This window comes from Polypterus senegalus, chromosome 3 (assembly GCF_016835505.1).
Source record: "Polypterus senegalus isolate Bchr_013 chromosome 3, ASM1683550v1, whole genome shotgun sequence".
NCBI lineage: Eukaryota > Metazoa > Chordata > Cladistia > Polypteriformes > Polypteridae > Polypterus > Polypterus senegalus.
In genome coordinates this window covers 15,359,630-15,384,299 of record NC_053156.1, presented here as the reverse complement: position 1 = coordinate 15,384,299, position 24,670 = coordinate 15,359,630, and the positions used below count along the sequence as shown (strand labels likewise).

The following is a 24,670-nucleotide window of genomic DNA, read 5'->3' as shown; positions in this document are numbered from 1 at the left end:
GTAGCTGCACATCAGAAGTGCTTGGCTGTTAAGTTGCTTTGGATTCGCACCATGAAGCATCTCATTTTGAAGATTTGTGCTCTGGTAACTGCCAGTGGCCATCCATGTACTCGCATCTCCTTGCAGCGTGAGCTAAGTGAAATTCTCCTATTAGCTCACTCTGTAAGGAGACCGCTTCTGAGCCAGACTTTGAAGATTTGCAGTGCGGTGAACTGCTGGTGGTTAGCAGCAAACATTCAAACTGAGACAGTTAGCAATAAGGGTGGCACTGTGGACAGGTGGACTAAGCAGTGAATTTTAATAAGTTTGTCCACAATCTGTTTGCATCTAAACCTATTGGGTTGGACACTTCATTCTCATCCACTTCGGCAGACCCTGTTTTTGGTGTCTTGTTAGGAACTGCACAACATACCATTCACCATGGCACCTAATACAGCTTGTGCTTGTGGGCAATTGGAGTTTAGGCTGGCAGAAAGCAAGCTTGGATGGGTTGCCACACTTTGCTATACACTCACATTCATACTCCCACAATGCTAATGTAAGATTACCACATAACAAGATGGGAGGAAAAATGGGATTATTCAGTGGAAGACCCCCACACACACAATCATGGGGAGTATGTGCAATCTCCACACTTGGTATGCCTAGTCCAGTACCCAACACTACTAACCACTGCGCCACTTTTTTCGTTACCCAAGATGCCTAAACTTCAATACTGGGTAGAGAATGTAGAATTAGTTGTAGCGTTGCACATTTAGCCTTAGATAGGGAATCCTGTGAATGTGCCATTCATTTTCTATACCTGATCACCAGAGGAATGCATAGAAGATGTTTCTTGTTTCTCGTCACCATTATAATTTTGTGTAAGGGTCATAGAGAAAAAGTAAAAGGGTGGGTACAGTAAAGCTAAAGTTCTAGTTCAAACATTCCACCTAGTTTTTAAGAAAAAGCCTGAAAACGCCACAGAGCAATGTCAACAGATGTCAACAATAACGTGGAACGAACCTTAGTACTTGCCAGCTTTAATCCTGTCATTTGCTCCTCTTGTTGACTTTGATGTCTAAACAAGTGCTTTGTGATTCATTGTGCTCTCAACATGCTTCATTTCTACTGTGAATTGTTTTCAGCTCTTGATACCCGGTTCTTGTTTCTACTAGTTTTCAAATTTTATTTTACAGGTTATTGTAGTGTAGGCCAGTGAAGCAGATTTGATATGAATGCTGTTTACAGAAAATGACTGCTGACATGACGTGGATGTAAATGACATGTTATTGCCATCTGGCTTTGGTAGCTTTTAAGGGCACCTGGACTTTGGGTTGGGATGTGACTCTTCTCTTTACCCAACTCCCCTTTATTTTGTCCAAGAGACAATGATTTGGAGGTGAAGGTTGGCATGCTTATATATTGTTGTCTATTAAGCCCTTTTTATAGTCTTATGTAGTACTCTTTGAGAAGTTTGTGAAATATGTTGTTGGGGAAGAGTGTAAAAACACTTGCATACAGGCTTGTTCAGAGAGAACCCAAACGTGTCCTTTTGCACACACAGGAATTCTTTAACTGTGTGTACCATGTCCTTGTGTGGTGGCGATATTCTAAAACGAGCTAAATGACTGTCCCCTACCCTAAAGGTGCAGTCATCAGTATCAACACTCGTGTAACATGTCATCTTCCAATCGTTAAGAGGTTTATTGGATCATTAGAAAAATCTGGACAAGAACAGGCCATTCAGCTCAAAAACACTTGCCAGTCCTATCCATTTATTTCTTCCAAAAAAAACATTGTCGAGTTTTGAATGTCCCTACTACACTACTTGGTCACTTATTCCAAGTGTCTATCGTTCTTTGTGTTAAAAAAAAACTTCCTAATGTTTGTGTGACATTCACCCTTCTCAAGTTTCCAGCTGTGTCCCCGGGTTCTTGATGAGCTCATTTTAAAGTCACCGTCTGATCCACTGCACGAATTCCCTTCACCATTTTAAGCACTTCAGTCAGGTCTCCTCTTCCTCTCTGTAAAGGCTCGGCTCTTTGAATCTTTCCTCATATGCCCTGTAATCAGTCTAGTTGCTCTTCTTTTGTGCTACTTTGTCCTTTTTGTAACCTGGAGACTCAAACTGCACCCAGGACTCCAGATGAGGCCTCACCAGTGTGTTTATAAAGCTTGAGCAGAACCTCCTGCAACTTGTACTCCACACGTCAAGGCGCTATATAACCTGACATTCTGTTAGCCTTCTTAATGACCTTCTGAACACTGACTAGAAGTTGATAGCTTAGAGTCCACTATGACTCCTAAATTCTTCTCATAAGGTGGACTCTCGATTTTCAGATCTCCCTCTTGGCCTAGAGGACATCTAAAAGCCATTCATCAAATCTGGTAGTTGGTGGCATGCTTGTGTCTGGACCCTGACAGCCTCCTCAAGTTCCTTATGAGACACAAGGCTGCTGTTGTTGCAGCCATTAACCAGTCCTTAAAGAAAATGGTTCCTCACTGTAGCCCTCATTCAGCCTAGTCGCTCTTCTCTGGACCGTCTCTTGTGCTGCTGTGTCCCTTTTGTAGCCTGGAGACTCAAACTGCTCCCAGGACTCCAGATGACTTCTCACCAGTGTGTTTATAAAGCTTGAGCAGAACCTCCTGTGACTTGTACTCCACACGTCAAGGCGCTATATAACCTGACATTCTGTTAGCCTTCTTAATGACCTTCTGAACACTGACTAGAAGTTGATAGCTTAGAGTCCAGTACGACTCCTAAATTCTTCTCATAAGGTGGACTGTCAATTTTCCGATCGCCCATTGTGTATTCAAACCTCCCATTTTTACTTCCCTTCTGTAATTCTTTACATTTACTGACATTAAATGTCATCGTCGATTATCGTTTTCACGCATGCGGGTTAGCTGGAGTCCAGTTAGTGCAAGAATGTGACCTCATTTTGGCAAACGCCAACCTAATCTGAACCTGCTGTTCTTGCTGTGCTGGGATTGAATAATACTTCGAGCAAAGTAAATGTGGCCTGACCCATTCTTACGTCATAGACTTGAAGAGCTGTCTTGCCCAGTATCGTTTCGTCCATTATGACTGAAGTCCGACGTGGGCAAGACATCCCTGCAGTTTAACTTGGTAGCCACCTGTGACGATGTGGGTTCTGGCTCCACGCCCCATGGCTGTTTGGGAACCCTTGAACCCAACACCGCCGATAATGAAACCGAGTGAGCCAGTCAATGGAGGCAAATTGAGCATCTGAGCAAGGGATGGTTGAAAGTACAAAAGTGCTTTTATTAAAACAGTCAACAAAAACAGTGTTCATAAATAGTGCAGGTCTTCACAATTCATTAAATAAATAATCCATAAAAAGAACGTGGAGTAAAACCAATAAATAGAAAAAAAACAATCCTTAAAAACGAGAGGTTAAAATCTTTTTAGGAAGCTGTCTTTAAAACAAAAAAACAAATCCGGTGCTTTTCTGTATGCGTCTCACCTGCTTATCCCAGACGGGCTTAGCAGCAGGTAAGACGCCTCTGCAGCTGCCCTCCTACTTCACACGCCGAGACTGGAGACCTCCCGATCCCTGGCTTCGGTTTGGCACTCATCCCAGTCCCCGAGACTTGATTACCCCAATAGCCAGGTCGCTCATATTGGGGACTCCACCACCAAGCCTCCCGACTTCCGCTGCCCTTCTGCGGCCTTCTGCGGCTCGTCGCTTTCACCTTGGTCACTCCCGCTACCTGCTTGCTCAGCGGGAGCGACATCAACACAAACACCTGGGTGTCGGCCTAACACCCAGCTTCCATGCAGCTGTCCACGAGCCATTCGCCGCACGTCCGCCGCTCTTCGCGCTCTCTCCCTCTCACCGACCTGCTTCCTCTCCTGCTCCTGGTAACCTCCGTCCTCTCCTTTCCTTTCACTCCCGATCGTTTCTTTTCTCTTCTTCGATCGTTCTTACACTACCCCACAACCGACTCGCTTCTTTTTAAAACGTGAGGGGCCATCACAGCTGCAGCATTAGCCACGGGAGCAATCACGAATGTGGGCAGTTCCTCACCTGTGCACTAGGTGAGAAACGCCCACACCCTACGGATCGTCCCACGGCCCACTATGGCCCAACGTCCCCTCACTAAGCCAGCGAGCACATTGATTAAAAAATGGCCTTTACTCAACGAGCTGTGGACCCATAACACCACACCACCTGCCACTGTTTCTGTTCTCCATCAACACGGCTGTCTCAGGGTCCGGGCACTGCACTTTGTAGTATTTTTGTCCACATTTTTGCAGACCATCCTGCTACAGGTCTGTAAATATTTGAGAGTTTTTTGGTTAGCAATTCATTTTTGTATTCCTAATTTTCAGTGTGCATTCAGTAGCAGTTTGCGTATTATTTTTTTGCTCTTGTAATGTACAGTTTGTGTTATCGCAGCCTTCCATCTACTGATCTCTCAAGTGACTCTGTGAGGTTAACATATGTTTTTAATGTCAGCCTGTGGGGCACATGCAGAAGCCACCTCCGTGTGGTCCGTTAGAAACACAAAGAAAAAGTGAGAAAAACATTTCACAAGACTTCAGAAATTCCTACAGTAGTACAGACCATGAATGTAATAACTCTGCGTAGCCGAACACCATTCAAGTCCATGATACTTGATTTTTGCAACGGTGCGGCACCTCAGTCGCGACAGCTGGTCAAGGAATCAACTACATATTAATTCTTTTGTGACGAATGTCGACATATAACTTCATGCAGGAGTGTCTTCATGCAGCTGCCGGCCGCTAAACAAACGCGTTCAGCACTACGATCAGCCGATGCTGGTATGTCACTTTCGCTGTCGATCTCCAGATCACTTGCATCAAAATTACTGACGAGCACTGTTTCCGCACTTCTCTTCATGCAGTTTGCTTGGCCCTCCACTCACACGCTTCATTCCTGGAGGTTCATCCTCGTCAAGAGGGCGACGATCAGCCATTGACACTCAAAGCAAAGAACAAATTAGAAAACCTGCATTTGTTGGAAATGTGCAAAAAGTTTGTAATTTTCTTTAAAAGTCAATCAAATTGAGCACGGATTTGCTTTACGGGACTACAAAACTATTTTTGTAGAATATAGAGTTTGTTGTTATTATCAAGTCAAGTCGGGGAGCAGGCACTGGTAGAGCGCGTTGCCGCACCCACTACACGATAAAACAACTCGGGATGCCAGTTGGGAACCCCCCCAGGCAGACATGCGGCCCAGTCCCACCCTCCAGAGATGACCCTGTATCTCAGGACTCAAGACTTGGACCCTCATCCTTTGGCTGAGATATCATGAGCGCCACTCACTCCTTTCCAAAGACCTCATGACCCCCAAATGGTCTCCCAATCTGTCCACTGACTTCACAGGAAGAGTCACATTAATGTCACTGCCGAGGTAAGTAAACCTCTCGACGAGGTCGACACTCTCTCTACAGACAGACACACTGCTGATGGCCGTGCCCAAGAAGTCATTAAAGGCCTGGCTCTTTGGTTTTAATCGGAACCCTCACAAGCCCTGGCACTGAGACACCTCGAGCGCCCCGATCAGAGCCTCCATTGACTCCACGAAGATCACAGCATCATCAGCAAAGATCCGTGAATCTCTCTTTACCAACAGATGCCCCCCAGCCGCTGGACCCCACGACCCCCCACCACCCAGTCCATGCAAGCATTGAACAGAGTAGGAGTAGAACACACCGCTGACAAACCCCAGAATCAATTGGGGAAAAAAACAGAAGTCCTGCCTCCACTCTTCACAGCACTCACAGTACCAGTGGACAGGCCGGCCATGATATCCAGCAACCTCGAGGGGATCCCGCAAACCCTCAGGATGTCCCACAGGGCGGCTTGATCAACTGAGTCGAACGCTTTATGAAAATCAACAAAGGCTGCAAAGAAACTGCTGATATTTGTGCTTGCGCTCCATGAGATCCCTCAGTGCCAGGATGCGGTTGATGGTAGACTTCTTAAGCATAAAACCAGACTGTTCTGGTCGCTGGTAGGTGAGCAAATGATCATGGATCCTATTGAGGATGATCCTAGCAAGGACCTTACCCGGCACCAAGAACAGTGTTATCCCCCTGTAGTTGCTGCAATCCATGCGATCACCCTTCCATTTCCAGATAGGGACGACAAGTCTAGTTTTCCAGACAGTTGGGATGATGCCAGTCTCCCAAATGGAAGCAAAGATTGCTTGCAGTGCCAGGAGGGACAGCCTTACCACCAGCCTGGAGAAGTTCACCCCCGATACCACCGATCTCTGCAGCCTTTCTCTTCCTCAGCTGGTTCACCACCTGTGCAATCTCGGTGAGATTGGGGGGTTCACAGCTAATCTGAGGATCAGCCTCAAGAACCGTGGACCAAGAGATATTCAACGTCCTAGCAGGAGGATCAGCTTTGCTCAAAGTAGCCAGCCCAGCGGGTCACAACCACCCATAAGCCACCCTGACTGCGACTCTCCGAGGAACAGATTCAGATGTGCGTAATTCTTCACTTCCTCTGTAAGCAGGACGTGGGTTGCTAGACCACAGATGGTGTGTCACTTGCTCTCACATTCCTCTAACAAACGCCTCTTTATCTGCCCTCCGAGCTCTCATAGCCGTCCTTCTCAGTTCCCGGTACAGACCAGAGTTGCCATTGAGCCGTGCGCTACGACTCCTCTCTCTGATATCCAGGGTGCCCTACGAGATGAAACACCTCCTTCTGGGAACACCGGTAACACCAACACAACCCTCAGCAACCTTCAGGGTCTTGTCACGGAGGGTCTCCCACATCACATTAGAATCGGCAGTCGTACCCAAATCTGAAAGCTCCTCACACAAACTGCGTGCAAACTCATTAGACACAGCCTGGTCTTGGAGTTATTTTTGTTATTATTGTTCTTATCGTGCAATTTAATATTCCTCGATTTCAGAAATTTTGTGTTTGTCATTTTACACTGTCAAGCATAACATTACAGAGCCCAGTATACCGGCGCAGGTGGCGTAATGGTAGTGCTGCTGCCTACCAATAAATAAAACTTGGGTTCATGTCCTGGGCCCTCCTCATGGGGAGTGTGAGTAAAGCAATATATGAAGAATTATTACACGTGACGATTTGCAAATTTTAAATGTTATGTTTATTCACCAAATAAACCTGTCGCACTAGGACACTCTGCCTCTATACGCCTTCACAGTACCTCAAACTTGATCCCAGTGCAACATATTTGTTTACAAAAAAAGGCACCGCTAATCACGTGTGTGGTGATTTAAAACCAACCCGGCCCTGAGAGTGCTGCAGACGTGTGTGTGTGTGTGTGTTACTGTTATCACTAGTTGTGGGTTTGTTCACCAACAGCTTTGATAGCATTAATAGTTGTTTTGGTCAACCCTTCATCTCACTTTAGCTGGAAGAATCAGATTACAAAACACCGAACGAGATGTTACTATCCTTGTGCAAGCACGTACAATAGGTTCAGTTACTCTTGTCGGTGAATGGTAGACTTAGAGAAGTTTTCCAGAATATTGAGACGCATCATCACTAGTGTTTCTCTGGCTCATGGGGTGTTTCAGCCTTTCACACTATACACCCTCACCAGAGGCGGTCAGCTATAGGGTGATCAGCCCTAAGCTTGCGTCCCACTCCCAATTAGTCATGAGAGTCGCTTTGGTGCCAAATGACTGACATCTCATGAACCTTTGTATGGCAGCCTAAGTTTAATTGGTGGCCCAACAAGGGATATTCCTCTTCATCCAAAGCCACTGGCTACTTCTCTCCGCTGCCTCTGATGCAGCTTTGACGTGGCCCCTAATTCCCAGGTCTCTAAGCAGTTTGACGGTAGATGTTGCCACAAACCCTCTGCATCCAACTTCCACTGGGAGAACCTCCATGGTCCAGCCATGGTTGCGCTTCAGCAGCCAACTCCGCATAGCGTAGATATTTCCGCTCGTATGCCTCATCCACGGAATCCTCCCAGGGTACAGTGAGCTCGATAATGTAAGGAAGGGGACCAGAGCACCATGTCGGGTCTCAAGGTAGTAGAGGCAGTCGCTGGAGGAAACGCCAACTGTTGGCCAATATCTACCAGCAGTTTCCAGTCGCGTGCTAAGCACAGCTGGCCTCTTTCCGATGGTGTGGAGTTGCTCCTGGTAACTGTAGCCCCTTCCTGGACAGGCAATCGTCCATGAGTGATTATTATTGGTGGTGAAAGGGCATTGATGAAAGATCATTTTTCCTCCATTGTGGGCGCAAGGCTCTTTAGGGCCTGGTTGTGGCGCCAAGTGTATCGCCCTTGGGTGAGACTGGTCTTGCACCCTGTGAGTATATGTCGGAGGGAGGCTGTCCTGAAGCAAAGGGCACACCCTGGATCTTCACCAATCCACTGATTTGAGAATTAACATTTAGATGAATATCCTTCCTAAGCTTCTCTTTTTATTTCAAAACATTCCAATATACATCAATAAATTGTTTTTTAAGCAATTAGACTCGATCATAACCTCATTTATTTGGAATTCAAAGCATCCATGTATCCAAAGAGCGACCCTACAAAGGCAGAAGACGGCATGGCTCTACCTAACTTAACATATAAAACTGTACATACAAACTGTAAAAACCTGGACGTGGACACAAATAGATGAACATACACAGGCCTGGTCTGCAATAGAAATCAAACCCTGCAGTATTTCTCTACCTTCCCTGCTTTGTGCCCCAATAAATGCAAGTTATCGCCAGTATACTAACAACCCGATTGTCCTTCACTCACTCAGAATATGGAACCAATGTAGGAAGCATTTTAAGATGGAGAATCTTATCTGTGGCACCTCTGCATGAGAACCACCTTTTTCAACCCTCGCAAACATATGCAGCTTGGAAAACATTTGGTATTAAATCACTTCGAGATCTGTACACAGACAACGTCTTTGCATCCTACGAACAATTACTCTCCAAATTGAACTTTCCAGCAACACATTTCTTTCACTACCTTCAAATTAGAAACTTTGTCAAACAGAACCTGCCTCCCTCTATGCTGGAAAAAAACATTGTTCAGTTTCGAGGACTCCGCGTTTCTGCAATATATCCGGTCCTTCCATGAAAACCCTAAATCCAAAGAGGACTGTTTGACTTATGTTAGGTAGAATGCTCAGAGGGGACTTGGTGGTCTCGTGGTCTGGAAGCCCACAGATTTTATTTTTTTTCTCCAGCCGTCTGGAATTTGTTTTTTTTTTCTGTCCACCCTGGCCATCGGACCTTACTTATTCTATGTTAATTAATGTTGACTTATGTTTATTTTTTATTGTGTCTTCTATTTTTCTATTCATTTTGTAAAGCACTTTGAGCTACATTTTTTTGTATGAATATGTGCTATAGAAATAAATGTTGATTGATGTGTATGTGTATATATATATATATATATATATATATGTATGTATATATATATATATATATGTATATATATATATATGTATATATATATATATATATATATATATATATATATATATAGTATATATATATGTATGTATATATATATGTATATATATATATATATATGTATATATATATATGTATATATATATATGTATATATATGTATATGTATATATATATATATGTATATGTATATATATATATATGTATTATGTATATATATAAATAAAACCATTTTACAGTTCCTTCCGTTCAAAGATCCAAGAGAACAATGGGAAAAGGATCTCTCACTCAACATATCAGAAAAGGGGTGGAAGGTAGCCATGCACAAAATTCACTCAAGCTCCATATGCACAAAGAATGCAGTTATTCAACTCACAATTCTATAATGAGCACATCTCTCTCATTTAAAAATTGGCCAAAATGTTTCCAGGGCGACGGCCAACCTTCAAATGTTGCAATCGAGCTCCAGCCTCACTGGGTCACATGTTTTGGGCCTAAGCTAAATGAACACCATTTTGGACCAAAATCAGACAGCCTTGGGGGTCACAATCACTACTTATCCACGAACAGCTGTGTGTGGTGGGCTCACGGAGGGGCTTAAAGTGGAGAAGGGCAAACAAACTGTGATGGTCTTCACTACACTATTGGCACGCAGACTTGTTTTGCTAAACTGGAAGAATCCTAACTCTCCTCTTTTAAGTCAGTGGGTAACTGATGTTTTATATTATTTGAAATTGGAAAAAATCAAATTCTCACTTAAACTTTTTCAAAACCTGGCAGGATCTGAGCAAGAACATTCTAGAATAAGCTTTTAAAGCACCGAGGAAGCAGATTCTCTCGCCTTTTCTTCTCCATTTATTTTTATTCACTTAGTAATTCATTTATCTACTTATTTTCAGTAGCTTTAAGTTTTACTCTGCTGGCCATGCTCTCTTTCTCAGGGGAGGAGGGCTGATTTGTTTTCGATCCTATTTTTGTAAAAATTGATCTATTTGTATTGAATGTTGTGTGATTACAATAAAATTTAAAAAAAAAAAAAAAATTTTTTTTTTTAATTCTGTTAAATACACGTTGTGATGTACCTTGGTCCTATTAACCAAAATAATTATTTCATTTCAAAAGGGATCCCAACGTTCTTGCTAATACTGTGCACTATTTTGTTTCTATGCACTTTGAGATGTGCTGGGGTCAGACATGACCAAAATGTTTATTTCAGAAGTGGTGATAAAAGCATTGCGACTATCTCAGATTCTGTTCAGTTATAACTTTTTTTAAAAAAAAAATAAAAATAACTTTGTACACTTTTTGATGTGCCAATGTCAGATGTGACCAAATTTAAAAGGAAAACGAATAAACATGACTTGTTTTCTAGTACATTCATTTGTGTTGGCTTAAAATGTGTCATTTAGCTACCACAAATTTCGGCTGCTGAAAATGTCTGGCCCAGTTAAATTTCTTGGTTTGGAAATCTGGCCCAAACGCATTTGTAATTGACCAGCTCTACTCTAATGCTTTCAACTTCACAATGCTTCTGTTCTGCATCCCAAATCCATGAGGAGCTGGCTGCTGCAGAAAATGTCCAGCAGGTGGCGCTACTGATCAACTTAACGTGCCAGATTGCACACCGTGTTCTTTTACATCTCAAGTATCTATCTATCTATTCATCGATCTGTCTATCATATAGTGCCTTTCACATCTATCTCTATTTATTATATAGTGCCTTTCTATCTCTATCATATAGTGCCTTTTCATATCTATCTATTTATTATATAGTGCCTTTCTCTCTATCTATCTTATCTATCCATCTGTCTCTCATATAGTGCCTTTCATTCACTCGATCTGTCTATCTCACTCATTTCATTTTCCTAAGGAGCCAGTTCCCCCAATTTTCTGTCATGTTGATAGATTTTTTTCTGTCATTATGTTATACCCACTCCTTGAGTTTACAGCTGTCCATGACGCTGATCTCTGTGTATTGCAGGAGGTGCTGGTGTGGCTCACTCAGCTGCAAAAGGAACTTGGTGGAGAGGTGTCAGACGAGAAACTGAGAGACTACATCTGGAACACACTGAAGTCGGGTCGGGTAAGAAGCCACCGGGTGGTGCAGAGTGGACAGGAAATGTTCTCTTCCCACTTCATCTTTATTCTTGGCTCACAAGGTCTCTTGCAAAAACTATGGGACTGGCACTAATCTTTGTTTCTTTTACTTTGAAGGTGGTTCCAGGGTATGGCCATGCGGTCTTGCGCAAGACCGATCCCCGCTACACCTGCCAGCGGGAGTTTGCTCTTAAGCACCTTCCCAATGACCCCATGTTCAAACTGGTGTCCCAACTCTACAAGATTGTTCCTGATGTGCTTCTGGAGCAGGGCAAAGCTAAGAACCCCTGGCCCAACGTAGATGCCCATAGTGGAGTGCTGCTTCAGGTAAGATGAGTGCTGTGAACACAGAGTTGAAAGTGTGGCCTTTGGCAAGTTTGATGATCTAACTAGACCAGAAATGGTACTTCTGGATGGGTTTATTTGTGAAGGGCACAAAATTCACACTGGCAGGGCTCTTGTTCTAAGCTGGGGTAGTGCAGCAAATTGATTCATCACCCGGTCCAAAATCCATGTAGGTATCTTGTACTTTTAAGTCTTTATCTTTACGTGTTTCGTTAAATGTAATGGTTTTATGATCTGCGTAGTGCTGCTGCTTAGGAATGTTCATTTCAGCAGTACTGAATGTTCCCAGAAATCGGCTGAGTTGTTCTTATTTACCTAATGATGAAGAATGAAAATGTTGATCTGTGCCTCTCAAAGTGATAAATCATCTGTATATTTAGAGTTACTGCACTTCAGTTTGTCATGTGCGTAGTAAAATAAAATAGATACTTTATTAATCCCAAGGTGAAATTCCCATACTCCAGCAGCAGCTTACGGATAATAAACAATATTAAATATCAGAGTGATAACAATGCAGGTATAACAGACAATAACTTTGTATAATGTTAACGTTTACCCCCCCGGGTGGAATTGAAGAGTCACATTGTGTGGGGTCTCCTCAGTGTGTCAATGCAGCAGGATGGTGACAGCAGTCTGTCTCTGAAGCTGCTCCTCTGTCTGGAGATGATCCTGTTCAGTGGATGCAGTTGATTCTCCATGATTGACAGGAGTCTGCTCAGCGCCCGTCGCTCTGCCATGGATGTCAAACTGTCCAGCTCCGTGCCTACAATAGAGCCTGCCTTCCTCACCAGTTAGTCCAGGTGTGAGGCGTCCTTCATCTTTATGCTGCCTCCCCAGCACACCACCGTGTAGAAGAGGGCGCTCACCACAACCGTCTGGTAGAACATCTGCAGCATCTTATTACAGATGTTAAAGGACGCCAGCCTTGTAATGAAGTATAGTCGGCTCTGTCCTTTCTTACACAGATCATCAGTATTGGCAGTCCAGTCTAGTTTATCATCCAGCTGCACTCCCAGTATTTATAGGTCTGCACCCTCTGCACAGTCACCTCTGATGATCACAGGGTCCACGAGGGGCCTGGGTCTCCTAAAATCCACCACCAGCTCCTTGGTTTTGCTGGTGTTCAGTTGTAGGTGGTTTGAGTCGCACCATTTAACAAAGTCCTTGATTAGGTTCCTGTACTCCTCCTCCTGCCCACTCCTGATGCAGCCCACCATAGCAGTGTCGTCAGTGAACTTTTGCACGTGGCAGGACTCTGAGTTGTATTGGAAGTCTGATGTATTTTGGCTGAACAGGACCAGAGAAAGTCCAGTCCCCTGAGACGCTCCTGTGCTGCTGACCACAATTTCAGACCTGCAGTTCCCGAGACGCACATACTGAGGTCTGTCTGTAAGATAGTCCACAATCCATGGCACCAGGTGTGAGTCTACTGCCATCTCTGTCCGCTTGTCCCTAAGGAGCAGAGGTTGGATGGTGTTGAAGACGCTAGAGAAGTCCAGAAACATAATTCTTACAGCACCACTGCCTCTGTCCAGGTGGGAGAGGGATCGGTGTAGCATACAGATGATGGCATCTTCCGCTCCCACCTTCTCCTGGTATGCAAACTGCAGAGGGTCGAGGACATGGTGGACCTGTGGCCTCAGGTGGTGAAACAGCAGCCGCTCCATGGTCTTCATCACGTGATGTCAGAGCGACTGGCCGGAAGTCGTTCAGCTCACTAGGATGTGATACCTTTGGGACTGGGGTGACACAAGATGTTTTCCAAAGCCTCGGGACTCTCCCCTGCTCACTGTTCACCTGTTTACTTGCATGGCAGTAATACATCAACAAAAAGATACACGTCAACCTAGGAAAAGAATATATAGAATGTAAAATACATGCTCACGGGACAAAAAAAATGAGTCGCCTCTGGGTAAATATTAACTTATAGCACAAAATTCCTCCATGAGACCGCTGAACAGCTGCAGTTCTGTCTGTCATGGACGTTGCCAGTTTACAGATGCAAGTTACATACGTTTTCATACACTCTTCTAGCTACAGATTTTACAGATGGCTAGCGACGATGTGGTCCAACTCCATGGCTGTGATGAGCACATCGGCTCGAGCTAGAAAAGAGCGCTTTACATTCTGGATTTAGAAATTCGAGCACAGTGGGCCATGATGGCAGGCATGCTGTTTGGTTTTGTGTTCAGTGGTTTTGCACACGCGGCGTGTCCACAGTGCACTGACGATATAGAGGATATGAGAAACGCCGCACCCGATTCTACTTCTGTAAACTTGTCAGATGTGCCAGTCTTAGGGTGTCTAAGGGCCTTACTGCCTCATATAATTCTTACTCCGATGTGCTCATCAACATGCAACACGTACACTGCTCACAAAAATTAAAGGAACACTTTTTTTATTGGGCCTGGCATGAAATCAATTAAACCTGTCTGATAATTTTCTGGTTGGTTAAGCAGCTGAGGTCATTGTTAATCACTTTCAGCTGTATTGGTGTTCATGGACTTAACGACAGGTGCACTAAAGTGGCAACAATTAGAAAACCCTCAAAACAGGACTGGTTTTACATGTGGAGGTCATTTCAAGTTTCTCCCTCTTGATCTTTTCTGGCTGGTTTTCCACTCGTGCTAGTTTTGGCTTGAGTAATCATCTCTACTGGCAGTATGAGGCGATTCCTTAACCCTACAGAAGTTGCACAGGTTGTCCAACTTCTCCAGGATGGCACATCCACACGTGCTGCAGCAAGAAGGTTTAATGTGTCTCCCAGCACAATCTCCAGAACATGGAGGAGATTTCAGGAGACTGGCTGTTATTCTCGGAGAGCTGGACAGGGCCGTAGAAGGTCCTCAACCCATCAGCAGGACCGATACCTGCTCCTTTGTGCAAGGCGGAACAGGCTGAGCACTGCTCGTGCCCTACAGAATGACCTCCAGAGGGCCACTGGTGTGAATGTCTCTACCCAAACAATCAGGAACAGACTTCATGAAGATGGCCTGAGTGGGCCCTGTGCTCACTGCCCAGCACCGTGGAGCTCGACTGGCATTTGCTCAAGAACACCAGAATTGGCAAGTCCGCCACTGGCGCCTGTACTTTTACAGACGAGAGCAGGTTCACCCTGAGCAGCTGTGATAGACGTGAAAGAGTCTGGAGAAGACAAGGAGAACGATATGCTGCCTGCAACGTCGTTCAACATGACAGGTTTGGTGGTGGGTCAGTGATGGTCTGGGGAGGCATATCCATGGAGGGACGCACAGACATCTACTGCGTAGGAAATGGTGCTCTGACTGCCATAAGGTATCGAGATGAAATCCTTGAACCCATTGTCAGACCCTACGCTGGTGCAGTAGGTCCTGGTTTCCTCCTAATGCACGACAATGCCCGGCCTCATGTGGCAAGAGTATGCAGGCAGTACCTGGAGGATGAAGGAATTGAAACAATTGAATGGCCTTCACGATCCCCTGACTTAAACCCAATAGAACATCTGTGGGACATTATGTTTCGGTCCATTAGGCGCCAGGTTGCTCCTCAGACTGTACAACAGCTCAGGGATGCCCTCATACAGATCTGGGAGGAAATGCCACAAGACACCATCCGTCGTCTCATTAGGAGCATGCCCCGGCATTGTCAAGCATGCATACAAGCTCGTGGGGGCCACACAAGATACTGAAAAGCCTTTTGAGTAGCAGAAATTTTGAAAAATGGACTAGCCTGCCACATCTTCATTTCACTCTGATTTTAGGGTGTCTACACAATTGAGCCCTCTGTAGGCAGAAAACTTTTATTTCCATTAAGAGACTTGGCATCCTTTTGTTCCTAAGACATTGCCCTGTCGTTATTTGTATAGATATCCAACTTCATATTGAGATCTGATGTATCTAATGTGTTTCTTTAAAGTGTGCCTTTAATTTTTGTGAGCAGTGTACATTGGACCCGTCTGTCTTATTGTAAATAACTGGCCTACCCTGAAACGTCTGAAATTGTTCAGGAAAGGAAGACCGAATACAATTGCCATAAACCAGCAGCAATAAATCAACAAATGTGGTGAACTTCAGGCACTCCCATAATGCTTTGGCAGCAGCTGTTGTGAATCCATCCATTATCCACTGTGGATTTGAGGACGTATTCTGCCCCTTTTACTTTCCACACATTTTACTGTCTTGTAGGTTTCATTTCAAACGGATGAATTAGCCATTTTTGCCCATTAATCTACACTCCAAACCCATCCATCCATTATCCTAACTGCAGGGTCACGAGTGTCTGCTGGAGCCAATCTCAGCCAACACAGGGTGCAAGGCAGGAAACAAACCCTGGGCAGGGTGCCAGCCCACCGCAGGGCACACACATTAGGGACAATTTAGGATCGCCAATGCACCTCACCTGCATGTCTTTGGACTGTGAGAGGAACCGAGGCCTTAAACTCTCCTGATAGAAGTGAAAGGCAGATGTGCTGAAGTGTGCCATGTCAATGTTGGGTTGGCTTCTGCCCGACACTCTACAAAGTCTAGTAATCTAGTAAACTCCTCCATTCTTTGATGGCAGCACAGAGATTTCTGGGTTGACATACCCAGGCCTCCTTCAGACTGTCTGTCTCTGTGCTTTTTCTTATCGTGTGTCTGGTTGTGGGCTTCTATTTGTTCTTTTAATCCCATGGCAGAGAGTACTGCTGGCGCTTTCAGTTCAACGATCAGAATTCTAGTGTCTGGTTGGTCCTGCCACTCACATATGCTTGTCTCAAAGATTAAGCCATGCATGTCTAAGTGCACACGAGGAGTGACGGTGAAACTGCGAATGGCTCATCACATCAGTTATGGTTCCTTTGATCGCTCCACGTTACTTGGATAACTTGTGGTAATTCTAGAGCTAATACATGCCAACGAGCGCTGACTCCCACCCCGGGGAGGATGCGTGCATTTTATCAGACCAAAAACCCCACCCGGGCCGATCGCGCGCCCTCCGCGGCGGCGACGACTCATTCGAATGTCTGCCCTATCAACTGTCGATGGTACTTTCTGTGCCCGCCATGGTGACCACGGGTAACTGGGAATCAGGGTTCGATTCCGGAGAGGGAGCCTGAGAAACGGCTACCACATCCAAGGAAGGCAGCAGGCGTGCAAATTACCGACTCCCGGCTCTGGGAGGTAGTGACGAAAAGTAACAATGCAGGACTCTTTCGAGGCCCTGTAATTGGAATGAGTGTACTTTAAATCCTTACACGAGGATCCATTGGAGGAGGGCAAGTCTGGTGCCAGCAGCCGCGGTAATTCCAGCTCCAATAGTGTCATGAAGTCGACTTACCTTCAGACCTGGTGGGCTTCTAATCCTAGGTTCTTGTTTCCAGCTTCCAGAATTTCAAAAATCTCTTTATTTTAAACTGGGGCCATGCAATAACGAGGCTTAAAGATAAAGATGCATATTCTAATAGCGCCATAACAAGAAAGAATTTAAAAAATAAGAAAGATAACGGGGGCAGCACGGTGGGTAGCACTGCTACCTCGCAGTTTGGAGACTTGGGTTTGCTTCCCGGGTCCTCCCTGCGTGGAGTTGGCATGTCCTCCCCGTGTCTGCGTGGGTTTCCTCCCACAGTCCAAAGACATGCAGGTGAGGTGCATTGGCGATCCTAAATTGTCCCTAATGTGTGTGCCCTGCGGTGGGGTTGGCACCCTGCCCAGGGTTTGTTTCCTGCCTTGAGCCCTGTGTTGGCTGGGATTGGCTCCAGCAGACCCCCATGACCCTGTAGTTGGGACATGGCGGGTTGGTTAATGGATATATGAATGGATAAATAACCTAACATCAACCGTGAATATGCTGTTTTTGTTTTCTGTCCACAAGATAGCCAGTCATGGTAGCCAATGCTGGATGTGTTAGTGCGTACAATATGTGTGTATTTATTTATTATATAATGCTTATGTAAAATACTTTGTGTGTATTTATTATATAATAATGTGTGTGTAGATATGTAAATGTAGTCGCATGTACTGTGTGTTTGTACGTATATATAATATACACTGCATTGAGGTGAGAGGTCGACACGAAGTTGGCCGTTTCAGGTTTCTTGTGCTTTGTACCGCTGGACGCTTTAAAAGGCACAGGCCTCAAATTGGAAGTGCGTGTTTCCTGTCTGCGTCATTGTGTGCCAACGCAGCGGCGCAGTGTGGGCACCGGGACTTGGCACTCTTTTCAGCCTGATCGCTCAGCCCTTCAGACTCTCTTACCACACTGATGACCTCCTTCCTCTCTCTCTTTATTTGAATTGTTTTTCGTGCCTTTTAACGTTTTGGTTTTGTTTTTTTTCTTCCAGTACTATGGAATGACTGAGATGAATTACTATACAGTGCTTTTTGGGGTCTCCCGGGCACTCGGGGTCCTATCGCAGATGATCTGGAGCAGAGCCCTGGGCTTCCCCCTGGAGCGGCCCAAGAGTATGAGCACCGAGGGACTCATGACGCTGGTGGGCGCCAAGTCAGGTTAACTGCCCAGAAAAGGACAGGACAAGCCTCACCCGATATAGTAATCAAACAAACAGGAAGCCCCAAGCCCTCCCCACCCCAGCTGTGTAAAGTGGCAGTACCCAGGAAAGAGACGAGACCAAGGAACCGCCGTGCCTCCTCGTTTGGTCTTTCTGTATGTAGAGCGATGCTGTAATTTATTACATTGGCACGGACAGGGCAAGAGGAAGAGATGGATGACGGCTCACCCTGATTGTGGCGGTCAGGCGAGCGGGATGACGTCTCTCTTGTCTTTCTCTCTCCCTCCCTCTTGAAGCGGGTGCTGTCTCTTTAGGACATGCCCACCCACAGCTTTTTGCACTCATCGTCTCCTTTTTCTTTTTGTTCTTTTTGTCCCGTCAGGCCGACTCTCACACTCGATCACAGCAGCCTGCAGGGCGTCGTGGGCACCGCGCAAGGATTTGCTTTCAGTTTTAGTTTCTGTTTCAAGGAATGCCTTCGATGAGGTTGTGGAATCCACCATTAAGGGATGAGGGGGTTCATAGTCCGTATGCGCAAACATCCGTTTCCCCACAATAACAAACACCCCCCCATGTGAAGGATACCTCTATGACTTATGGGTAGGGAGGGGGCCACTTGGTATGCCTGGCACTGTAGAGGATATTCCAGCTCTGCCCCCTTCACCCTCCTATCCCCATGGACTGTACAGAACCGCACACTTTATTTATTTTTATTTTTTTTTTTTTTTTATTAAATGAAGCAGGGGTCTTTGGGTTTATGGAGCGGTAGGGGGAATCTGAGATTGGGGGGACCGTTGTGGCCGGCTGCCACAAGTGGGTGGATTTTGGTGGACGTTTCTGTTCTTGTTGTGTGTGTGTGTGTGTGTGTGTGTGTGTGTTTTTATTATTGTGTGCATAAACACAAATGGAGATGAAATGCTGACGTTTGGGACAATGGGCACCGTCCCCCCTACCCCCCCACATGACTGTGGTTCTGTGCAGAGGGTCCCCTTTCTCCATTGGGTGCTTTTTAATTTATTATTCAGTGGTATGACAGACGGGGCCCAGGCGTGGGTGGGTGGGATATTTTTTTTTTTTTTTTGGTATGGGTGGGGGGCTCCTGGGGGTTTTTGGGTGGAGGGGGTGTGCGTGCTGCTGCCTTTTTTTTTTAAATAAACGTATACACTCCTTTCTGAACGTCACTGAAACTCCATTTCTGAGTGTTTGGTACTGAATGGTGTCCCCCCAAACCTCCTCTGGACCCTCGTCAAGGCAGTCCTTGTGCGTAGCAGTTTTAGTTTAGTTAGGTTTTTGGATTTTTCTTTTCTTTTCTTTTGGGATCCTGTTAACAATGCACACCTCAGGTTGCTCTGCAGGCGATTAAAACTGAAACCGCGATGAGATGGATGGGGTGAAACTAAAAAAGAAATAAATGTTTTTATAAATGACAGGCCGGCATCTCGTCTCATTTCTGGGCAGTGCCTAGGCTGGCATGGCTCTCTGTCGGGGGCACACTGGGGTGAGGGAGGGCCTTGTGTAGATTTAGGGTATGGTGGTCTGGTCCTTTGTACACCAAACACTGTATTGGGGCGCCTGCCTTTACACACACATGAACTTTAATGCCATCCCATAGGCTTTAATGTGGAGTCGGCCCACCCTTTGCAGCTCTAACAGCTTCATCTCTTCTCAGATGGCTTTCCACGAGGTGTAGGACTGAGTGTGTTTATGAGACTTTATGACCAGGAGAGCATTTGTGAGGTCAGGTGCTGATGTCGGACGAGAAGGCCTGGCTCGCTCACCGCCTCCCAAAGGTGGTCTGTCAGGTTGAGGTCAGGGCTCTGTGCAGCCCACCAAACTCGCTCCTCAATTTCTTTACAGACCTTACTTTGCGCACTGGTTTGTGTGCCCAGTCCTGTTGCCATCCCCAAACTGTGCCCACAACGTTGTCCAAAATGGCTTCCTTCGTATGCTGAAGCATTAAGAGTTCCTTTTGCTGGAACTAAGGGGCCAAGCCCAACCCCACACCATAATCCCCCCTCCACCAAACTTGGCACAATGCAGTCAGGCGAGTCCCGTTCTCCTGGTCAGACTCGTCCATCGTATTGCGTGATTCATCACTCCAGAGGTCACGTCTGCATTGCCCTAGAGCCCAGTAGGGGGCGGTGGGCTTTACACCACTGCATTCGACGCTTTGCATTGTACTTGGTGATGTCAGGCTTGGCTGCAGCTGCTCGGCCATGGGGACCCATTCATTCCATGAAGTTCTCTCTCTACGCTGCACTGTTCTTGAGCTTTTGGGGGTCTGTAGCTATAAAGTTGGTGACTTCTGCACACCTCAGCATGCGATGTCCCGCTCTGTGATTTGACGTGGCCTACCCCTGAGTTGCTGGTGTTCCCAGTTGCTTCCACTTTGTTATAATACCACTGACAGCTAACTGTGGAATATTTAGTAGCGAGGACATTTCACAAATGGACTTACTGCATAGGTGCCATCCTACCAGGGTACCAGTCTTGAAGTCACCGAGCCCCTGAGAGCGACCCATTCTGTCACAAATGTATGTAGAAGCCGTCTGCATGCCGAGGTGCTCGATATTATACTTCTGTGGCCTTGGAAGGTATTAAACCACCCGAATTCAATGATTTGGAGGGGGGTCTCAATACTTTTGGCAGTATCGTACATTACTGTTGGTACATAAGAAGCCCCCCACAGTGTTTCCTGACACACATCTGCTGAATGATTCATTGGCTGAAAGTCCTCGGTGTTGGCGTGTCAGAAAGAGGATGTGCAGCATTGTTCATAATGGCACTCAGTTTTGTTTTCATTCTCTCCTTCGCTCCAGGGGGGTCCCGAGTGTGTCCCGTAACTGTGCCCGCCCTTTTAACTTTCTGAGGGCTGAATATTTTTTCCAAACAACTCTGAAAAGCACACAAAGCAACAGTTTCACAAGTAAATCAACGTCAAACGTCTTTTGCTGCATGTTGTGCTGTCTGTTCACCGTCCCATCACGGTACCAGCGCTTGAATTCACTGAGCCCCTGAGAGCGAGCCATTCTGTCACAAATGTTTGTAGAGGCCAGCAGTCTGCATGCCGAGGGGCTCGATATTATACACCTGTGGCTATGGAAGAGATTGGACCACCTGAACTCAATGATTTGGAAGAGGGGTGTAGTTTAGGTGGGCACAGGAAGTGGATGGGCGTTTTCGCTCTCTTATCTCTTGCTTGCCAGGTGAGCCCCACTTTTGCAGTCTGCATTTTGTGGCACAGACAACAAATTTGAGTTCCGGAGAGCTGGGGGGGGGGTTGGGGAGTGGGGGGGGGTTGCGCATGGACTGAAGAGTGAAAACCGTTATGGGCTGTTGGTGGGGGTCCAGTACTTTCATCTGGTGACCCCTTATAAAAAAACAAAACAAAAAGAGCTTCCTTCACAGGGTGGGCTCAGCTTTAGAGATCAATTTAGGAGCTCACAGTGGAGACGTTGCCCAGTTTGGGTGGTCCAGGCCTCCTGCATGGAGATATTTTAGGTGTGGCCAGCCGGGACAGACCCATGACCCACCATGCCTTGGAGAAGTGTTGAAGGAGGTGGCAGGGAAAAGAGACATGTGGGCATCTTTGCTTGGACACCCAGAATAAGCATCCATATGGATGGTTGGAAGCGAGTTCTCACGTTCCAGTGTTGTTAGCTGGACCTTTTTATGCCTCGTGAAGAGCTCGTGGATACCTTCAGGTACGTGAGATCACAAGAGGAAACCAGAAATGGGCGCGTGTCTGTCTTTGTGTATGGACTTGGCATGAGAGCGGTGCCCGATCTGTGCTGTAGGGTCCAGCTGCAGACCTCTGGGGCTTCACTCCACTGAGGAGCCAATCAAGTTGCACACATCAGTCACATTTACGTGACGTGTGACACGCCTGGCCAGCTGTGTTCTTTTTCAACTGCTATGCTGGACCTTCAGTGCGGTCCGGTGCCACCAAGATTCACACCGTCAAGAAGATGGTGATTTATTTATTTTTATGGTGGAGATTCCAGGGATGCACCCAGCCTTGGCATGACCGGCACGTACTCGCCAACGGAGACAAAAAACAAAGCAAACCGGTAATCAAACCGCACATAAAGAATGTAATGAAATAAAACGATGCCAGACCTTATGGTGACCACACACAGCAACGTCCATGAAAAAGGGCATCGAGCACGGGTGGGCAGACTCGGTCCTGGGGGGCCGCAGTGGCTGCAGGTTTTCATTCCAACCATCTCCTTAATTAGTGATCAGTTTTTGCTGCTAATTAACTTGTTTTGCCCTCATTTTAATTGACGTGACGCAGACCCCTTTAGTTGTCTCTTTTTCTTTAATTAGCAGCCAAACAATAACGAGACACAAAACGAGCCGGCACGTGACCAGCTGACCTGCGCCCATCACACAATATATGAATATAAAGAAAGGTGACGGTCTCAGGAAATCAACAGTTTGGGAAATGTATGCTGTGGCAGAAGGAGAGCAGCAACAAGCCATGGAATTGAAGGGCGGGTTTAATTAACAGCAAGAATCAGCTTCTCAGTAAGGAACTGGTTGGAGTTTGAAATCCCAGTTTAACTGGTCGTCTGTTGGTTCGTTTCACGTCTCATTTCTGCTTGGCTGCCATTTAATGAAGAAAGATAGATAGATATAAAAGGCACTATATGATAGATAGATAGATATGAAAGGCACTATATAATAGATAGATAGATAGATAGATAGATAGATAGATACTTTATTAATCCCAAGGGGAAATTCACATAATCCAGCAGCAGTATACTGATACAAAGAAACAATATTAAATTAAATAGTAATAAACATGAAAAAATCAACTTGGGGACTGAAGCCTTAAAAATGGGGCTAAAGAAGTTAATTAGCAGTGAAAACTGGACACTGATTAGGAAAGGGTGAGAATGAAAACCTGCAGCCACCGCGGCCCACCAGGCCTGGAGTTCGACACCCCTGGCATAGAGCGCGGGTGGGCAGACTCAGTCCTGGGGGGCCGCGGTGGCTGCAGGTTTTTGTTGTAACCCGGATACTTAATTAGAAAGCAGTTCTTGCCAGTAACTGAATTTCATGGCTTGTTGGTGCTTTAACTGCCATGTCAGCTCCTTCTCGTATCCTAGTTTTTCTTCTGCTTTCTAAGGACATCCAAATGATTTGAAGGCTAAAATGGAGGAGAAATTCTCAGTGCTTCACTTTTTTTCTCATTTTTCTTCCAAGTATTTATCCATCCATCATCCAACCCGCTATATCCTAACTACAGGGTCACGGGGGGGTCTGCTGGAGCCAATCCCAGCCAACACAGAGCACAAGGCAGGAAACAAACCCCAGGCAGGGTGCCAGCCCACTACAGGGCACACACACCAGGAACAATTTAGGATCGCCAATCCACCTGACCTGCATGTCTTTGGACTGTGCGAGGAAACCCACGCAGACCCGGGAAGCGAACCTGGGACTCCTTACTACCCACTGCGCCACCGTGCCACCCATCCAAGTATTTAATTAAACCCAATTGTAGCCGCCGAAGTATAAGGCGAGATCAAGCACGGGTAAAATGCGCGCCGAAGGAAATCTCTCAGGGCCGCGCAGGTTTGGATAGTTTGGGTTTTTTTTTCCTTAATAAATAAAATCCTCCTTTAAAATCTGCATTTTGTGTTTACTCGGGTTACCTTTGTCTAATTTTTAAGTTTGTTTGAAGTGTGACAAACAAGCAAAAAAAACACTGTATGTGGGCAGAGGAACACTAAAGACTCCTGGGTGATTTTTTTTTGGCATTTCCTTAGTCCTGAGCAGGGTCACGGGGGGGTCTGCTGGAGCCCATCCCAGGTGGCACAGGGCGCAAGGCAGGAAACAAATCCTGGACAAGGTGCCCCTCCATCACAGGGTCCTCTGGACAGTAGGAGGACCAATCTGAACCCCCCCAGCCTGTGCCACCCTCCATGGGTGACGTTTCAAAGATATTTGGGTTTCGTTGCAGTTGTGTGTATGTAAGGCTGCTCGGTTTCTTCTTGGCACCCAAATTTAATTTCCATCTCTTTGGGCTTTGCGTGTGCAGGTTATGACAATGTCACCGTCACCGTCACCGTCACCATAAGCCTGGCAGGCGAGTTCAACCGAGAGCCACCCGTCATGACGGCCGAGCGAGTGCCTTTACGTGCGCCTTGGTCACCCGCTAATTCACTGAAGCCTGCGTTCAAAAATGCCACGGAGACCCCAAGTTTGGGATGTCGATGTCTGAGAAATCGGCCTCCCTGATGTAGGTACAGTAGAATTGTCCATCATCATCATCATCATCATCATCGTCTTCTTGTTTCGGCTGCTGCCATTTAGGCAGATCATCCGTCTCCATCTCTCCCCGTCTTTTACTTCTTG

General features: G+C 46.0%; 1 protein-coding gene across 1 annotated transcript in view; it reads left to right on the top strand.

Annotated features, from left to right (window-relative positions):
* The window catches only part of cs (citrate synthase), a 42,381-nt gene extending 23,557 nt beyond the window's left edge, over positions 1-18,824 (top strand). Inside the window, exons 9-11 of the mRNA XM_039746677.1 lie at positions 11,381-11,482; positions 11,614-11,823; positions 18,140-18,824. Coding sequence (XP_039602611.1) covers positions 11,381-11,482; positions 11,614-11,823; positions 18,140-18,310 — 483 coding nt within the window. The 3' untranslated portion in view covers positions 18,311-18,824. The remainder of the gene's footprint in view (positions 1-11,380; positions 11,483-11,613; positions 11,824-18,139) is intronic.
* Positions 18,825-24,670: the final 5,846 nt, after the last annotated feature.